This window comes from Alosa sapidissima, chromosome 19 (genome assembly GCF_018492685.1).
Source record: "Alosa sapidissima isolate fAloSap1 chromosome 19, fAloSap1.pri, whole genome shotgun sequence".
Taxonomy (NCBI): domain Eukaryota; kingdom Metazoa; phylum Chordata; class Actinopteri; order Clupeiformes; family Clupeidae; genus Alosa; species Alosa sapidissima.
The window spans coordinates 12737884-12755060 of record NC_055975.1 but is presented as its reverse complement, the minus strand read 5'-3'; the positions used below and the strand labels follow the sequence as shown (position 1 = coordinate 12755060).

General features: G+C 43.7%; 1 protein-coding gene across 4 annotated transcripts in view; it reads right to left on the bottom strand.

Moving 5' to 3' along the window:
• LOC121692852 (1-phosphatidylinositol 4,5-bisphosphate phosphodiesterase beta-1) overlaps positions 1-17177 on the bottom strand; it is a 45779-nt gene that overhangs the window by 21799 nt on the left and 6803 nt on the right. For all 4 annotated transcript variants that reach the window (XR_006025364.1, XM_042071804.1, XM_042071805.1 and 1 more), the window contains exons 3-9: positions 15419-15487; positions 7027-7167; positions 6108-6187; positions 5571-5624; positions 5330-5405; positions 4055-4155; positions 2736-2902 (exon numbers count right to left, since the gene is read on the bottom strand). Coding sequence is in view for 3 of the 4 variants with exons in the window: in XM_042071804.1 (XP_041927738.1) it covers positions 2736-2902; positions 4055-4155; positions 5330-5405; positions 5571-5624; positions 6108-6187; positions 7027-7167; positions 15419-15487 (688 nt within the window). In the remaining variant the exon portion in view is untranslated. The remainder of the gene's footprint in view (positions 1-2735; positions 2903-4054; positions 4156-5329; positions 5406-5570; positions 5625-6107; positions 6188-7026; positions 7168-15418; positions 15488-17177) is intronic.

Here is a 17177-nt window from a genome sequence, read left to right as displayed (position 1 = left end):
TCTTTGAGCAGAACACTTGCTCCTCTAATTCAATACAATCACAAAGTTGCACACTTCACATCCAGCCCTTCCAACATGATGTCTGGAGAGGTTTCATGACTGACTGATGGGTTGATTGAGTGTTTGTTTGGCACGATAGTCTGTTTGATTGATTGACTGGCTGGCTTAATGGGGAAGGCCCTGAAGAGGCCCTGTTTAAATTGGTCTCCTTGGTGCCCCTACTTCAGTCCATCGAGGCCACAATGTCAATATGTCAATTGAGACGTATTGTGCTGAAGGGTTAAGCTAAAATAATCTTATGGAGGGTGTCTCCAGTGCTTTCGAGACGTGGTCCAATATAGTAACACATGTTGAGCATGCCTGCCCCCACAGTGCCTGCTGAGACACCAGCCAAAGGCACTTTTCTTTGCCAGGTCGTTGTAGCCTTCCATCCCTGTCAACTGCCCCCCTTCTGAGAAGGTGGACGAGTTGCCTGTCACCATGACAGCTGTGCGTCAGCCGAGCACAGAGGTCAGAGCCACTGTGTCCTCCATTGTGGCTCAGGGGCCCCCAGTTTCCTTCCTTAACCAGATCCCCCTGTCATTGCTCACCAGTCTCCTCACCGCCATTCCTCCTTCTCCCCTTATCACCAATCTGCTGCCCCTCACCTAACGTCCACATCCTCATCTCGGAATCAATTAGGATTAAGATCCCAATCTAGTGTTCTGCTGAAGGCGCCCTGCTGTGCAACGAGAGGCAGAAATATCTTGTCCATATTGCAGCATGACATGGCCTGCTCTGCCTCCCATCAGTATCTGTTGCTATGGTGATGAGAGTTAAATCGGTGGAGGAAGTACCCACACATTCTTTGAATACATTTTATAAACAGACATGCACAGACACGTACACACACACACACACACACACACACACACACACACACACACACAGACAGAGAGAGAAAGAGAGAGAGACACACACAACACACACACACACACACACACACACACACACACACATTCAAAAGCATTTGAATAATTAAAAACTGCCATACTTCAAAAAGGCAACTGTTACTGCTCTTGGGTTAATGATGTTTTTCTGTGTTCACAAATGTGAGGTGAGCTTGTATCTCAGTTAGGACAAGGAACACGGAAGGACACGGAATCCTTGTGTGCCATCGGAGCGTCCTCCACATTCCAGAACACTCCATCATCAACACACCCAAGGTTCTTTGGATCAGTTCAGAGTGCAGGTGCACTGTGCACCCAAAGTGTCAGAACAGATTAGAGACCCAGGCTGTCACGATGTGGAGCCCGAGGATAGCACACAGCTTCTGTTATTTTAGTCGTTCTTTCTCAATATATATGGCGGTCAAAATAAATCATCTTGTGCATGGATCGAGGCATCTAAAAAACATGAGGGTGGGCGGGGGGAGTATACTTGCAGACCAGATGGTAGGGTCTGAAATAATAATGGACAGAGCAAAAACAAGAAAGTGAAAAACGAGGAAGTGTGGCTGCCAGACAACAGCCACATTGTCTGTGTATTTTGATGGATTAAAATGAGCTATGGAAGAATTGTTCCAAGATGGCAACTGACTCTGCTGTTGCAGACTCATCCCAGTGTCAGCTGTTTTATCCAGGTTGTCTTACAAGCCAACCCACACAAACAGCCAAAGTGAAATGAACACAGCCAACACGTCTCCCTTATGTTTTTTAAGCCGACATACGGAACAATAATTCAATCAGCAATCAGGTTCTCAGACACACAAAAGGTAGAGATGATCAGAGTGATATGTCATCGGTGACTGGCATTTTTATTCCACGCAAAGTCTCGTCGGTGGGCCAAAACAATCATCAGTGAAGACATTATCTGCTGGTATTTTGATAATGTGACCATCTAGCTCAAGGTGGATGGGAGCTGAAGAGAATAGAAAAATGGGTAACAATTTACTTGGATAGTCCACAGTTTTTACAAAAGGCTTGTTGAAATTGAAAGTCTTTGTAGTTCTTCACAGAACATCCTCTTAACCAAACCCAAGCCCAAGCCCTAAACCCTAACCTTAACTATGGTAGCCATTGTTAGGGTTAGGGGTTTTAACAGATATAGTTTAGGGAACACATGTTAACCATTATTACTTAACTAATATGTGCATGTATTAGTGCTCAAGTCTGTATTACAGTAAGCATCATTTAATATCGGTATTAGGTCTTTATTGAACAATTTCTTAATCAATTTCTTATTCTTAATCAATAGGTAATTTATTGTTGGTATGTAAGGTTACTGTTGTATAGTATGGCTCAACATAGAGTTTATAGACTCCTAACACACTGTCTGAATATGTGACTTATAATGACAGAATAGTAACATATTATAACAATGTATTAGAAGGCTATAAAGTTTCTATTTTCATCCATACTATAATAACCTTACATCAAGACCAAGTCGCTTATTAAGGATTTACCAAGGATAAATCACCTATTGAGTAAGAACAAGAAATTGCTGAATAAATACCTAATACATGTGTAATGATGCTTAGTACAGACCTTATTGAGCACTAATACCTGTACACATATTACTTATGTATTAATGGTTAATTAACGGTTCCGTAAAAAATAAAGTGTTACTGACAGGGGATATCTGAACTTCTCTAGATAGTGTACACTACAGGGCACCATCCAAATAAAGTTTGACCAAAACACCCAGTGCCATCATTTGATGTTTGCCCACTCAGGCAAGACCACTGACAGACAGACCTTTCTGGAGAATTTCCGGGTTAGGCTCAAACTTCTCCATGAGCTGTTGAACTTGGTCTGTTTTCAGTGGTGGATACAGGATCTCATTGAGTCTGGGATCACGCTGCTTATTGTTGATAAAGTCTGTCATCTGCTCCAGGTTCATGTAGGTACGGCCTTTTGCCCCCCTACAAAGAGGGAGAGAGAGAGAGACAGAGAGGGAGGGAGAGAGAGACAGGGAGAGAGAGTAAAAGAAAGAAAGAGAGAGAAAGAAAGAATGCAAAAAACAGTCAGGATCACTAAAGAGATCCAAAGAACCAAAAATCTCTGAAAACTAATGTCATTAGTAGACATAGCACTAATATAAAGAGTGTTTTGCAGCATCACTGCATTCGGCAAATGGTATCATGGGTCTTGAAAACGCTGTACTTCATAAATAGTCAAAAGACTGGGTTTCCTAATAGAGGCAAGAGTTGGCCAGAATTGCGTTGGTGTGGGTGTTGAGATTTTGTTTCCCTTTTTTACTTTTTGGAAAGTCATTTCTTTTTGCGGCATTCATCAAACTTCAAACTGCAATAATCGGGAAATAAATACATCTTTAAATACAATCTGAAAAACACCAGGTGTTTCCAAATGACCTTCTGTCTTGATGAATAATTAATAAGAGCTATACTTGAGTCATTATGACTAACATGCAGTACATTGCTCTGGGGTTGCACAACTGTTCAGCCTGCGCTCTAAAACATAATGTGGGAGTCTGACCAGACATTCACAGTGGGAGAACCCTACAGTATCTTGAAAAGTTAGAAATAGATAGCCTGGGATAGCCCAAATACAATAGCCTGGGAATACCAATAAAACCTTTCGGCAAATTTGGGATATCTGCAGGTCCATCTGGCCAAGGGGCCATTGAAGCCCATTTCCAATGTTCCTAAAACACAGGCACGCAAATACAATTGCTAATCTGGCATGGATGTCTATTTCTTTGGAATTGAGTAAACAACTGCATTTAAAACCTTTGTTTACAAGATGTCTACATGTTTGAAACGATTTGGTAAGAGTTTAATGTACCAATTTAAGTTTAATTTCACTGCTAGTTACGCCCCTGCTGAAAGTCAATGCACCTTTTCCAGACCCACTCCCACTTGTACAATTGTAAAGGTCTGGGTGTTCCCAAGCTACTGTACAAATACAAAGGCTAAGTAAACAAATCAATTTGCTATTAAAAACAAGAATTTGGACATTGCTCATAAACAATGTACCCTTGCAGAGCATACAGTGCAGCAGCTGGAAAATGGTATGCCAGTTTGTAAGAAAAGAGGAAAAATGCAATGGCTTACTGCTCTGCAAAGATCTGATTGATTTCCGGCCTTGGACAGATGTTGCTAAGGAACGCTTTGTAAACTTCAGGAGTGAGGTCCTCCAGGGGGATGGAGTCGTTCTGCAGAGGAGAAGAGAGGAGAGGAGAGGAGAGGAGAGGAGAGACAGCTTAGTGATGCGGATCTGAAACAGATGTATCTGATAACAGAAGTGACTGTTTCTTAAGGACTAAACACAGCTCGACCCCAAGCCCTGGCCTTCCTAGAGGTCTGCTGATGCATCCATCACACACTGATATTAATGAATAACAGGACAGATGATCTGAAACATTATTTGGGGGCACACTAAAAATAGAAATGGGCTTGACGAGTTTATTTTTTTTCTATCAATAATAACCAAAAGCTCAGAGCCAGTATGACAGATTAATTGGAGCTAATGTCCCCGGGAACGTCCAGCACATCTGACGTCAAATCAATCAGATCATGAGTCCAATAATGAACAAAGTCGCCTGTGTGAAAACATTAGTCAATGTCATTCCTCGCATGTTGTCCTACGTCTGTTTCTCACCTCCGGAAACAGTCGAGTGAATATTCAAGCGCACCGGTCAATGCGATAAGCTGCGCCCGTAGCCTGCAGGCAATTACCGCTTTGTTGGACACAAGCGAGAAGGAACATGCAGGAAAAGATGAAAGCGACAGGCTACCCAGTGTGAGTCACCGCGAGGACACGGGCACGGGGAAGAGCTTGACAATAACTCTGCATTAATTACACATTCTCTTCCCCAGGGCCAATCCCCAGCAGGGCTTTTAGGAACTTGATGGAGTCCGGGAAATCTATTCTGCGCCCGCCCCTTAGGACAAGAAATGGCTTAAAAGAGCACCAGTGCAAATAAATAAGGTGTTTCTGTCATAATACAGTCATTTCAATGGCACAATAGAATAAAATGACAGGCTGTTTGCCGTTTGTGTGAGTACACAGGAAAAGCTTATATTGCGAAGGTCAGGTGGTTCTGCCGAGAATGGACGGTCAAGATGGCATGTACTGTGTGTAAACAGGGCTTAGTTATAAGCGTGAGGTTCAAATTCCGAGAGCAAAGCAGGAGGTTTACTTAAGTGGTTAACGGACTGAGCTCTGAGCTGTCGACAGATGACACATTCTATACGGGAATGACTCTCTAAAGCAGCTGGAGGTCGCTACAGTGTCGATGCTTCCTGCCGAAACCCACAGCGCTCGCTGTGAGAGTTCGGCGCTCTCACGGTCAGGAGCTGGAAGTGGCGTAGAAACCATATGCTCACCCGGCCTGACGGGAGGTTACAGCTCTCCAGCGCCGTCTCCACGCGCTTCCGGTCGGCCGAGAACATGCGGCATATGCTGCAAAAGAGACAGGCAGCAATCTGTGGTGATAATCACTCTTAACGCTGCCAGAGCAGAGCGCACTCACACACCCAGACTGGGCTCTGGCCTGCCGTGAGAGGCAGCGAGAACAGCATGCGTTAAAATAATAATAAAGAAATAAATATGTGTGTGCAAACATACTTCTTCACTGGGATTCGACCCTCAGGGTTTGGTTGAAGCTTCAGTCTTGTGAATCTGATAGAGGGCATAGAGAAACACACAGATTAAATCACTCATTCATGATGGCATTAAATATACAACTTAGATTAGGTCAGTTATTACTTTTCAAACGTTTTAACTATTAAAAATCCCAAAAGTCACCGCCACAGTCTCTAACGTGTTTAAATGTTCAAGCGTTCATCTGAGAAGGTTTACTGTTTTTAAAAATCAAATACAGAATAAGAGCTACACAGCAGTTAATTTTCCTTAGTTGATACTCATGACTAGGATTTCTCCAAAATAGGCTAGAGCAGAGGGGGGGGGGGGGTGAAGACTTCATTTTCAAGGCAGCCACAAGGGAAAAGCTGCCAATAGGAATCCTGCTGTGCCCCTACTCCTCGCTGCGCTTGCCCAGGGGCCAGTAGCTTCAGGTGTGAAGGGCTGCCTGGTCGCTGTCAGGCCGCATCGCTAACCGCCTGGACGAGGATGGGAGATGACAATGCTGTCACAGGTGCTTACGCTTTCTCCAGGCTTGACTCCCTCGCCATGTTCTGTGCCAGCAGGTTGGACGCCAGACTAAATAACTCATCTGCCCACTCCTGCCGCGAGATGACAAAACAAACAGGGGGATGGGGAGAAAAAAACGGTTCAATTAAATTAGGACACTCAAGCACTCGATATGAGAGAGAGAGAAAGGTGACACGTTCTTATTGTTATTCATGGCGTGTAACGAGCTGATGTATTTATGACTTCCCCAGTAGATGAATGGAGGGAGGGGCTTAATTGCAGACTGCGGCCTATTCAATCACTGAAAGCTGAAAGCTCAGAGTATAGATATGTCGCAACACTGTATGTAACACTTTACGGTAAGGGTACGTGAATGATCATGACAGTATGTATTACTTCATTCCTTAATATCTCATGAATCGTCAGGAATTGGCATGAGTTCATAGTGTTATTTGTGACCTGATACATGAACAGCACATCAACTAAAGCATTAGGTTACTGTAACCTTAAACTCATGTAATCAGGATGATCATGTTTAAGAAATCATAAATCATAACGATGTACCCACCTAATGCTTTAGTTCATGTGTTGTTCATGAATGAGGCCCTAAATGAGAGACTATAAACTCATGTTTATTCCTGATGATTCATAAGATATAGAGAAATGAGGTAATGCATAAATCATGAATTAATTCATGCATGAATTCATGATCATTCATGTACCCTTACCGTAAAGTGTTACCGATATGTCATGTAGGCTATGCTTTACTTACGTTAACTATGGGAGATCATATGCTATAGATATGTCACATATTGTTTCACATACGTTAGCTATTGGAGATCACATGCTTGTCATGTAGGCCTACGCTTAGCATATGTTAGCTATGGGAAATCACATGCTCTTCTTCAGAAGCTCAGAACAGAGCTGTTACCTTTGCCACCTCCTCTTGGAGGGCCATGAAGTTCAGGTAGGTGATGTTGACCATGTCCGGTCCCGTCACCACCGTCAGCATCCTGTTCTCGATCCTCCCCACCAGGTTTCCCACGTCCAGCAGCTCTCGCAGCTTAGCCTCCTGACAACAAAACCAAACAGGCCATTTCATGGTCCACCCACAAGGACTACATGCTCCTCTACACACAGGCTATGTCTTCCCTCCTTGAACTTGTGCTGTGGAAAAGCAATAGCTGACAGACATTATGAGATGTTGTGGTGAGTAAAGCAGTAGGAGGTCATATTAAGGCATAGTGCCCGTTTGTCTCAGTACCCAACGCAGGTGGCAGAGAGTCCAGACTCTGGTCAGGTGGCTAGGCCTGATATAGAGCTTTAATTGGAGCCACGGCTGTCTCCGCGGCTGGTCATCGGAAAGTCCTTGAGAACCAAGTTGCCAAGGTGACGACTTCTAAGCATGAAGAGGTGACATTTTCATTCATTGACACATCCATCCATCTATCTATCTATCTATCTATCTATCTATCTATCTATCTATCTATCTATCTATCTATCTATCTATCTAAATCTGCACACATGGGAGAATGGGGTGAGCAGAATAAAACTTGAAATTTCTCTCATTTTTCTCTCTGCTCTCTCTTCTCTACCTTTCGCACATTTATCCGTTTATCTCTGCACTTCAAGACAAATGACTCAGGGTGTCCTGGGAGGAACAGAGTTTGATTTGTGTGTGTGTGTATGTGTGTGTGTGCTTGCGCGTATATGTGTGTGTGTGTGTGTGTGTGTGTGTGTGTGCGTGTGCGCATATGTGTGTGTGTGTGTGTGCGCATATGTGTGTGTGTGTGTGTGCGCATGTGTGTGTGTGTGTGTGTGTGTGTGTGTGTATATATATGTGTGTGTGTGTGTGTGCGCGTGTGTGTGCTCGTGTGTGTGTGCGTGTGTGTGTGCGTGCGCGTGTGTGTGTTGGCATCAGGTTTGCTATTTTCTCTACCACCTGCAGCACTGGGGGCAGACCACACAGACTCGCTCACCCAGGTGTTGGTGGACAGACGATAATAAGCTGTAAATGGGAAAAGAGTTGGCCTTTCTGAAGACAGCCGACGGCAGCGAGCATCTCCGCCCCGTCTGCCCACGCCTGCCCACTGCTGCCCGCACTGCACGGGGTGGCAGCACACACACAGGCGTCTAACAAGAGAGCGCACGAGATGAGAGGAGCCTGACAGATGTTATTAGGCAAATCAAAGAACTTCTGAGGGAAGGCCCGTCACACCGTCACAAAGGGAGCCGTGCTGCTGATGTGGCAGATGGTTGCAAGACGGGCTATTGACAGTTTGGTGACCAGCAGGCCTGGCAAACAGACGCTTCCAGGGGATGCTGAAAATCCCGTCATGCTAAACTCTGTCGACATGGTGTAACAAGCCAAAAGCATTCTGATGTTTCTAAAAATACACTCAAACCGATTTAGGCTGTGGCTCATCATCTTAAAGTCTGTATCTGAGAAATAAAAAAAAAACTCCAAGCCTTTCCAAGGACAGCTCAGACTTGTCCTCCAAAAAGACACGCACCAGAGCAGAACATCCTGAGCAGAGTGGCGATGTACAAAAAGAAGACGTTTGCTTGTCGCTCCCCTGCTCAAGCTGTCTGACATGGGCTGGTGTGCCTAAGCAATTACCAGCCGTCTGCCTTGAGTCAGAAAGACTCTGTTTGTTACTGCCATCAACATCTGTGATTAATCTCGTACAAGCCAAGAGACTGGCAACACACTTTGACTCCAAATGGTTTCGGTGGCTAGTCGGCCCTTACTCAAGTTCATTGCAATGATGTGCAAAATATATTGTACGTCATGATATAGTGTCGGAACTTGAATATGACTTGAATAATTCATGGGGGGGGTATGAATTTTAAAGTTCCTCTTTAATAAGAAATGCCCCTTTCAGTTCACGGTGTGCGCTCCGATGTCCTGAGGTGATTTTATGCCCTGAGTATTAAAAGCCGACACACACAGAACAGTGCAGCACAGGAAGCCTTGGCCAACCCTACGGATAACATGTACCACGCAATCTCTCAAAGTCCACATGTGGGGGCGCCTGTTCAAATCCATTTATAATGGTCACAGAAGATTTGCTATGGATAAAGTCAGTTCTGAAATTAATAAAGTGTCTACTCTCTGGTTCATTAAAAGCTCATATGAAAGCCTTGCTGACAGGAGACCACCTCCATTTAGAGCAATTAAAGCTGGCACCAGCTGGGGTTATGCTGCTGAGGTGAAGCCTATAGCAGGGAGCAGATGAAGGTGCGGAGACCCCCGAGATGGCAGGGAATTCCTGGAGGTCCTTAAGAGCAAAGTGTGATGGCTGCAGTAAAATCCTCTCATTTCCCACCAGGGATAGCAGCTGGCAGGGGCAAACATCTTGGCACTAACACGCATTTCAGATGCTTTTCTCTCATTCTCACTTCAATTCAATTCCCTCCCATAATTCAGAATGGCTGTGTTCTATCACTGACCATGTTATGAACAAGCAGACAGGCATACAAATCTTTCTCTGTCTCTCGCCCCCCCCCCCCCCACTCTCTCACTCACTCTCTCTCTCTCTCTTTCTCGCTCTCTCTCGCTCTCTCTCTAGCTCCAGTATCTATCAATGTAGCTTTATGAGGAAAGAGAGTTGAATGACATTTGTATTATTCCGTGAAACACTTCACCACACCTCTATCTCTCCAGGAAGGACACTGCAGGGGAAACTAAATGAAAGTCGGGGAAAAGGGATGAAACAAATTTGATTTTTATTGCATCTACACCAGTGCGTCTTGCCGGTTGCTGGTGGGCAGACGACTGTGCTGTTGGGCGTGTGGTAATTATGCTCAGATTTATACCACGGTGCACAAGAAAAGAAAAACGTCGAAGGAACTCTCCCACCTCCAGGTACACTTCTGCTGGTAATCACTTTCTTGGGCAATATTGGCAACAATAGCCAGGAATACAGGACTACGTGCAGAGGGACCCGAGGGAAGATTAGCAGTTATTAAAGGATTGTGTTAGTCACAGCGCTCTAAAATGCATCACCTCACACACACACACACACACACACACAAACATATAGTCACACACACACACACAAACATATAGTTACACGCACACACACGCACACACACACAAACATATAGTTACACGCACACACACGCACACACACACGCACACACACACACACACACACACACACACACACACACACACACACACACACACACACACACACACACTTCACATATGCTTCACAAGCATGGCAAGCTCTGACAGCTCAAAAAGTCTTGAAAAGCTTCTTGCCATTCTTCATGTTTTTTCTTCGTCTTCTTCTTCTTCCTGCTGACACGGTTCTAGTTGCCACATCTCTGAGAGCGTTTGGAGGAATGCGTCACGCAGGTGGAGTGTCAGCACACTGGGGATGAGGGGGTCGAGGGGACACTTCCCGGGAAGAGCAGCACCCCCCCCTCCCACACACACACACACACACACACACACACACACACACACCGTGTGCCTTTTCTTCCCCTCTCATTAGCTCCCGCGCCTATGGGCTTTGGTCACGCCGGGTAGCTTGCCTCCTGAGTTTCTATGGCAACAATCCATTGAGGCGGCGTGGCGCACTGGAGGCAAGATCTCAGCGAAGCGCCTGCCTGCGTGCAATCAAAGAGCAGAACGCCATGCCGCTCGCTGGTCTGATCGCCGTCGGACTCGCTGTGCTTAATGGCTGAGCCTCTCTCTGTCAGGGGAGCTAACTGAGCTGTCCTCTCAGATAGTCAGCCGCACCATATGAGCCAGATCCCTGTCTCAGATCCTCATAATCAAGACAAGCCACAAGCTCAACAGTTGGGCGCAGAGGGATTGACTTTGGCCATCATTTATTTGAAAAAGGATTTAATGATCAAATTTGAGTCTTATGAGGGAGAAGAAAATATATGCTAGATTAACACAATTTAAATGTTAGTGTTATGGTAAAAGTGTTCTTTGGAATGAGGACTGTCAAATCTATCTAGAATATGAACTGATTTCATCCAGTCTTATGTCAAGACAAGAAGACATCATTTGGATGCATTTCTATCATTTGGGGTAAAGGGGAATGGAAAGTTCTATACGAGTTCCAGTTGAAGTTAAAGAGGGCTACTACTGTTTTATCAATATAAGACTAGGGATGTAACGATTACCGGTATAATGGTAAACCGCGATAAAAATATTGACGATAACAATTACCGTTTTCATTTCAAATATCATGATTATCACGGATGATTACCACGGTGTGGAAACCGTGTGTTTAATCCTTCCCAGCTTCATCCAAGCCTGCTTTTGACATAGGCCTGGTACAAAGAAACAAAAATGGTACCCTACTGATTCTGTTATCTACTTGATGGATTTAATTGTGGCACAAAGCCAATTAAACATGACCAAGGAAAGAGTGAACGGGACAACACACAATGCCACGGTAACGTTATGCTATGAATTAAGAATGCTCAGCTCAGCCAGGTTTGTTTGTGCAGTCAGGATGTAGGCCTATGAATGTGAATGAAAATATGCCCTTCTCCAGTAGCAATAGGCCACCTTAAAATGCACCAGAATAAAAGAATCTACTCAGTAACAATTTTTTTACCCTCCCTCAGCACCCCCTCTATGAGCACCCCCAGATGAAAATGAGTTCCAGCGTCCCTGGTTAAATGTTGCACTTTTGATAAGGTTTTGCCTATATTTTGTAATATAGTAAATGCTGTCATACTTTTTGAAACTATTTCAGCTTGTGTAGGCCAATTAGTGCTTTCTGAACATATTGAACACACTTTTAAAAATATTGCGATAATACCGAAAACCGTGATCATTTTGGTCACTATTATCGCGAGTTTACATTTTCATACCGTTACATCCCTATATAAGACATACACCTATAATAACAATTATCTTCACTTTATGAATGAAAAATACACTTCAAGGAAGGCCTCCATGCAACTGTTCTCTTCTGACGGCTGAGCAGTGTCCATCTGACAGTGACCTTGGTTCTTTCACTGGGGCACCCTCACACAGAGGCCTTCTGCTGTCACTGTTGTTGTTCAGACAGAACATGGCATGTCTTCAGTCATCCTGACGATGTCACATGATGATGACCCATTATTTTTATTCAGTGTTGTTTGTTAACTTTGCTAAATGTGCTAACAATCGAAAGCTCAAGCTTTATTAATTTGCCAATCCAATGTGACTGACCAGTACATGTTTTTACATCACCAGGGGATTGTATCTGCACCTGCATTCCACAGAGGTCTAGTGTTGAGATTTGAATAGCACGGTGCTTTCTTGATTCCCATGCTGTATGTATGCAATGCAAGATCCATTGCAACAGATGGAGTGCTCTAGTTTCATGGCAGCCGTCTGCAGTTGCTCATCCTGCTGGAGGCTCTTCGGGTCCGGAGCTCTGGGGAAGGGGAGCCACTTCCTCCAACTTTCCATTGGCAAACAACGTTGGCGGACATGGCAATCCTCTCAAAGGATAGATGGCATCTCATATTCAGGGAAGTAGCCCATTACTAACAGGACAGAACAGTGTCTCCGTCATTGACTCGCTGCTCTAAACTCTTATTTAAATCATTACGCCAAATAAAACCAAACCGTGAAGAGTACCAGTCTCTTAACAGAATCAGAACGAGCTCTGCAAAGAAATGACCATTCATCACAACGAGGTCCAGGAGCTACTGGAAACTGCCCCGTGGCTCCAACTGCTTTGCTGTGTAGTGGGAGAACAATGTCTTCCCGAAAGCATATGTTCATTAACAATAAGCAAAGCGCCCGTCGCTGTTTGAACAGATGGCCACATGCGGGCAGCCCACTGCCTCTACCCACCATGCCTCTTGTTTTCCCATTGCTTTAATTTGACCTGTATATTTAGGGGGGAGTAAACGTCTCATTATCGTCTTCTCCAACTTCCATCCTTCATGCAAATCATTAGCCGCTAGCTGTTGCCTCCTCAGACTCTATGGGGTCCATCAAGCATGACATCATCCCTTGGCCTGAGCTGATGGGTAAAAGACAGATGAAGTCCATAAAAATGCTCTAATTATCTTAAAATCTAGTGGGCACATACTTCTTTTTTAGTACTTTTTGCTCTGAAATTGGATTCAACCTGATACCACTCAGTTACATTAGAAGTATTGATTGTAGGCTTTTAATCCATTATGGCATTTGCATCGCATGCTGTCTTGTCAAGTCATTCGGTTAATGGACACTTAAAACTGGATGATGTACGTGGTCCGCATTTTAGACAGTGATATCTTGCTGCATAAATACAAGTTTTATAGCCTTTTATAGACGAGCAAAACATTAAAGATTGTGCTGTATTTGGTCTATCATTTAAGATTATGGAGTAAATTCAATTTGAGTTATGGAGAAGACCAGAAAGCAAATAACTACCATCTAACACTAATAGTGTATAAAGTTTGTTGCCTAAAAAGACATTACAATCCTAACTTGCTATTGTTTCTGTGTTTCATGTTTCTGGGGACTGTCCAAATGAAGTCAGGACCACTAAAAAGGAGCCGGCTCATGATTGTAGACCCATTTTCTAGCTACAAGAGTCTAATACAGTAAGCCTGGCTCCAGTCATTTCAAAGTTTTTAAACACCTCAAAATGAGAAAGTAAGATGTGATGCCGGCCCCTCGACCTGAAACTGACAGCCTTTTCTCTGTCTATGTTTGAGTGGCATCATCTATCAGCTTAGTCTGCCTCCTCCTCTTCCCTCAACCCCCATCCCTGGGTGTGGGAATCAGCCCTGCCTTTCTTATTCCAACTTTTCCAACGCTATAGTGTCTGTGTGGCGAGGGAGTAAATGGAGGGCTTGCTGTGAGATGAAGCATCTTTGAAAGGAATGTGTGCAACTAATGTTTTCATATCTCTGCCTCAGCGGTGGGATACTTCTGTGTAAGAAGTTGCCAGAAATAGTGATGGCCAATATAGACTTGCACTACATTTTTGCGAAATAACAGTATAAATGAATTGGAAATGGTGCCATTCAACACTATCATCTTGGCCACGTCAGTCACATCCATTTACAGTCACATGAGAGACATGCAAACACAACTATTTGCTCCATGCTTGTTCTCATTCTACATGTAAGCGGCCCATGTTGTGATGCATATGTGAACATGTCATCAATTGTCATTAATACTGTGGGATGCCAAATTCTTATCATGGGGAGGAATTCCACATCTATATCAGGATGATACGGAATGGTGCATACTCCAGCTAGAAAGGATCAAAGTCCAAAACAACAAAATTTGTACAACATTATCTCATATATTGTGTACATATTGCTGTTAACCCTGACAAAAATGCCTTGGAGATGTATAAAATATACAACACCTAATGTTCCTGACAATTAATGGCATTTACAAAAACAACTGAGCTGCTGAGCTAGAGGTATGACGGGAACACAGATGAATACATCACCTGAGGCGCAGCAGTCTTCAGAATGATAAACAGGTGAGCAGGTTCAGGCACAGCGTTGCATTTTGAATCCATAACAGCAATAAGCCGCAGGGCTTAATGGCTTTGTTTACAACAAGACTTTAATTTGAATTATGGTGTAATTCAAATATAATAAAACACTGATTGAGAAGTAATGCAAATTTAAAAAGGTCACATAAGGAATTGTAACCCTGAAAAGAACGTCAGACAGTGACAGTAGGTGAGTACCTTTAAAGCATATCTAAAAATGTTGACATGTCGTGCAATAGCCACTGTTGTTTTCCAAACTGCTGTAGGGCCTGCTAATTTTAGAGAGTTCTACCTAGTGAGTCAAACAACAGATGGCTGAATTGGTCCAAAATAAGGGGGGAGGGCAGTGCAAATTAACTGGAGTGACCTGGAAAAGGTTCAAATGGGTTTTTCTACGTGACTTGCCAGCAGTCAGATTCAGGTTACAGATGCCTGCCTGTGGCCACAGCAGTCCAGGTCGTCTGGACCGTTCCCTCCGCAGAGAGATGGCTATCACCCGTAACAGATTTACACTGTGACAATTAACCTATATTTGTCTTGGGAGGTCGGGTGCAGATTAGGTGAACAAGCTATAACAAGGCAATTATGAAGTCACAGTGTGACAGTCTGTTATGTAGCCTTAGGTCTGATTATGTCTTCGAAGAAGATTTTTGAGATTCCAAAGATGATAATACACTGGACAACATTTTGAGCAAGGTTGCCAGAATTTTGAGCAACGCTGCTGGTGCAGAGTGATGTGTTGTGATCATCCAGTCATAAGACGAAGAACCAGTCATGTGATTGCCTGGGAAAAGTTGCCTTAAGAATCATCACCTTACTGTGAGGTCTCCATCAAGAGTATCTACATACCTTTGGAGTCTTTGTACACTTTCCAGTTCTTGCATCTTTGATATAGGTGATGTCTAACAGGTCAGTTTCCTGTAAAGAGAAAATAACAAGTCTTAGAATTAGAATCCCTGGGGTACAAGGCTGACATTTGAACATCACTGTCAAGCTGACATCGTAATATGGTCATGGTTCTCTGAGCATAACGTGTCACATAAGGCAAAATGTCAGCACATAATTGATTTGATGCAGTAAAATCCACTGAATAGTTTTAGCCATTTTACACTTTTGGGTTTACTGTAGTTGAAAGTAGTAAAATAATACTATTTTGTATGACCACTTCATATAAAAAAAAAAAAAAAGTGTTAAATGATAATACAAAATAGCACAAGATTGTGTGTTTCAGTGGTAGAAACAGTTTGGAGTACTGCAGTGAAGAGGATTGTAGACCCACTAATGACCAAGGAGACAAGATGTAAAAGATGTTCAGGATAAGCAAGCAGAAATTATTGATGCAGTAATGCTAAGATGGAGGTGGGTAATTTGGTTTTAGAAAAATGTGAATCCATTATGAGTTTCACTTATCAAATAGTAAAAATATCACTTCATCAAGACTATTCCACGTTTGAAAAACACACTGTGTTGTAGCCTGAGTAGCTTGTCAATTATGGATACCAGCCCTAAGGGTAGCAAAGACAAATTGACAAAATCCGCTACTCTTCCCCTTGAGAAAAGAAAAGAGATTATTACTGGACAAAAAGCACACAGAGAAACCAGCACCAAGTTACATCAAGCTCATTAGAACAGTAAGAACATCAACAACCTTCTCTTAGTCAGCTAGAGGAGATGAAATGTAAGTATTAGAGTCGACAGAGTCAGAGAGGGGAAGTGTAGATGCTCTGTGAAGCAGAGGGGGGAAAAAAGAGGAGCATCAGTCCTGAAGGAATAGAGCGAAGGCTGTCAGACAATACAGCATCGACAATTCTCTTTGTTTGTTACGTACCAGCATCAGATGGAAAGCAAGTTGACAAAAAAAAAAAGCCATACGCTCTGATTCATGGGGCCGTGGTGAGCTCAGCTCAGCTAAGAGAGAGCAGAACTGACAACTATGAGGAGGAGTGTGGGGGGGGTGCAAGGATGCTGGACAAGGCAACAGGCCGGGCGTGACACTCATGCTTTGTGACGGCTGTGGAGAGATTCATGTGGTGGTGGGCAGGGGGCGCGGCGGCCAGCTCATGACACGCTCCACCAACTACAGGCCGCCCTCTCTTATGGGAAGGAATAAACAAGGGGGCAGGGGGGCAGGAGGGGCATTTTCAATGCGTAGCTCATTAATGCAGGAATCGCTAAATGTTAATGTTGAGCATTATATCAAACTGTCTCCAGGCACTGCCACCACTGTGTGTGTGTGTGTGTGTGTGTGTGTGTGTGTGTGTGTGTGTGTGTGTGTGTGTGTGTGTCTGTGTGTCTGTGTGTGTGTGTGTGTGTGTGTGTGTCTGTGTGTCTGTGTGTGTCTGTGTGTGTGTGTGGGGTAAGACGGTACATATCATTGATCACTAGCCTGTATGTCCTCAGCATAATAGGAGTTTGTAGTCATGGCCACTGGATCACCACTACTTACTACTAAAATAATAATGACATTAAGGTTCAATATAAACCAAAACACTAATATTTGACTGAACACTGATCTGACATTTTAGGAATTTCTTTTTACTGTTGGCTGGCCATTGTATTTCCTTACTGCACAGCATCCATAGAGATATGGACCATTAAATATCATATC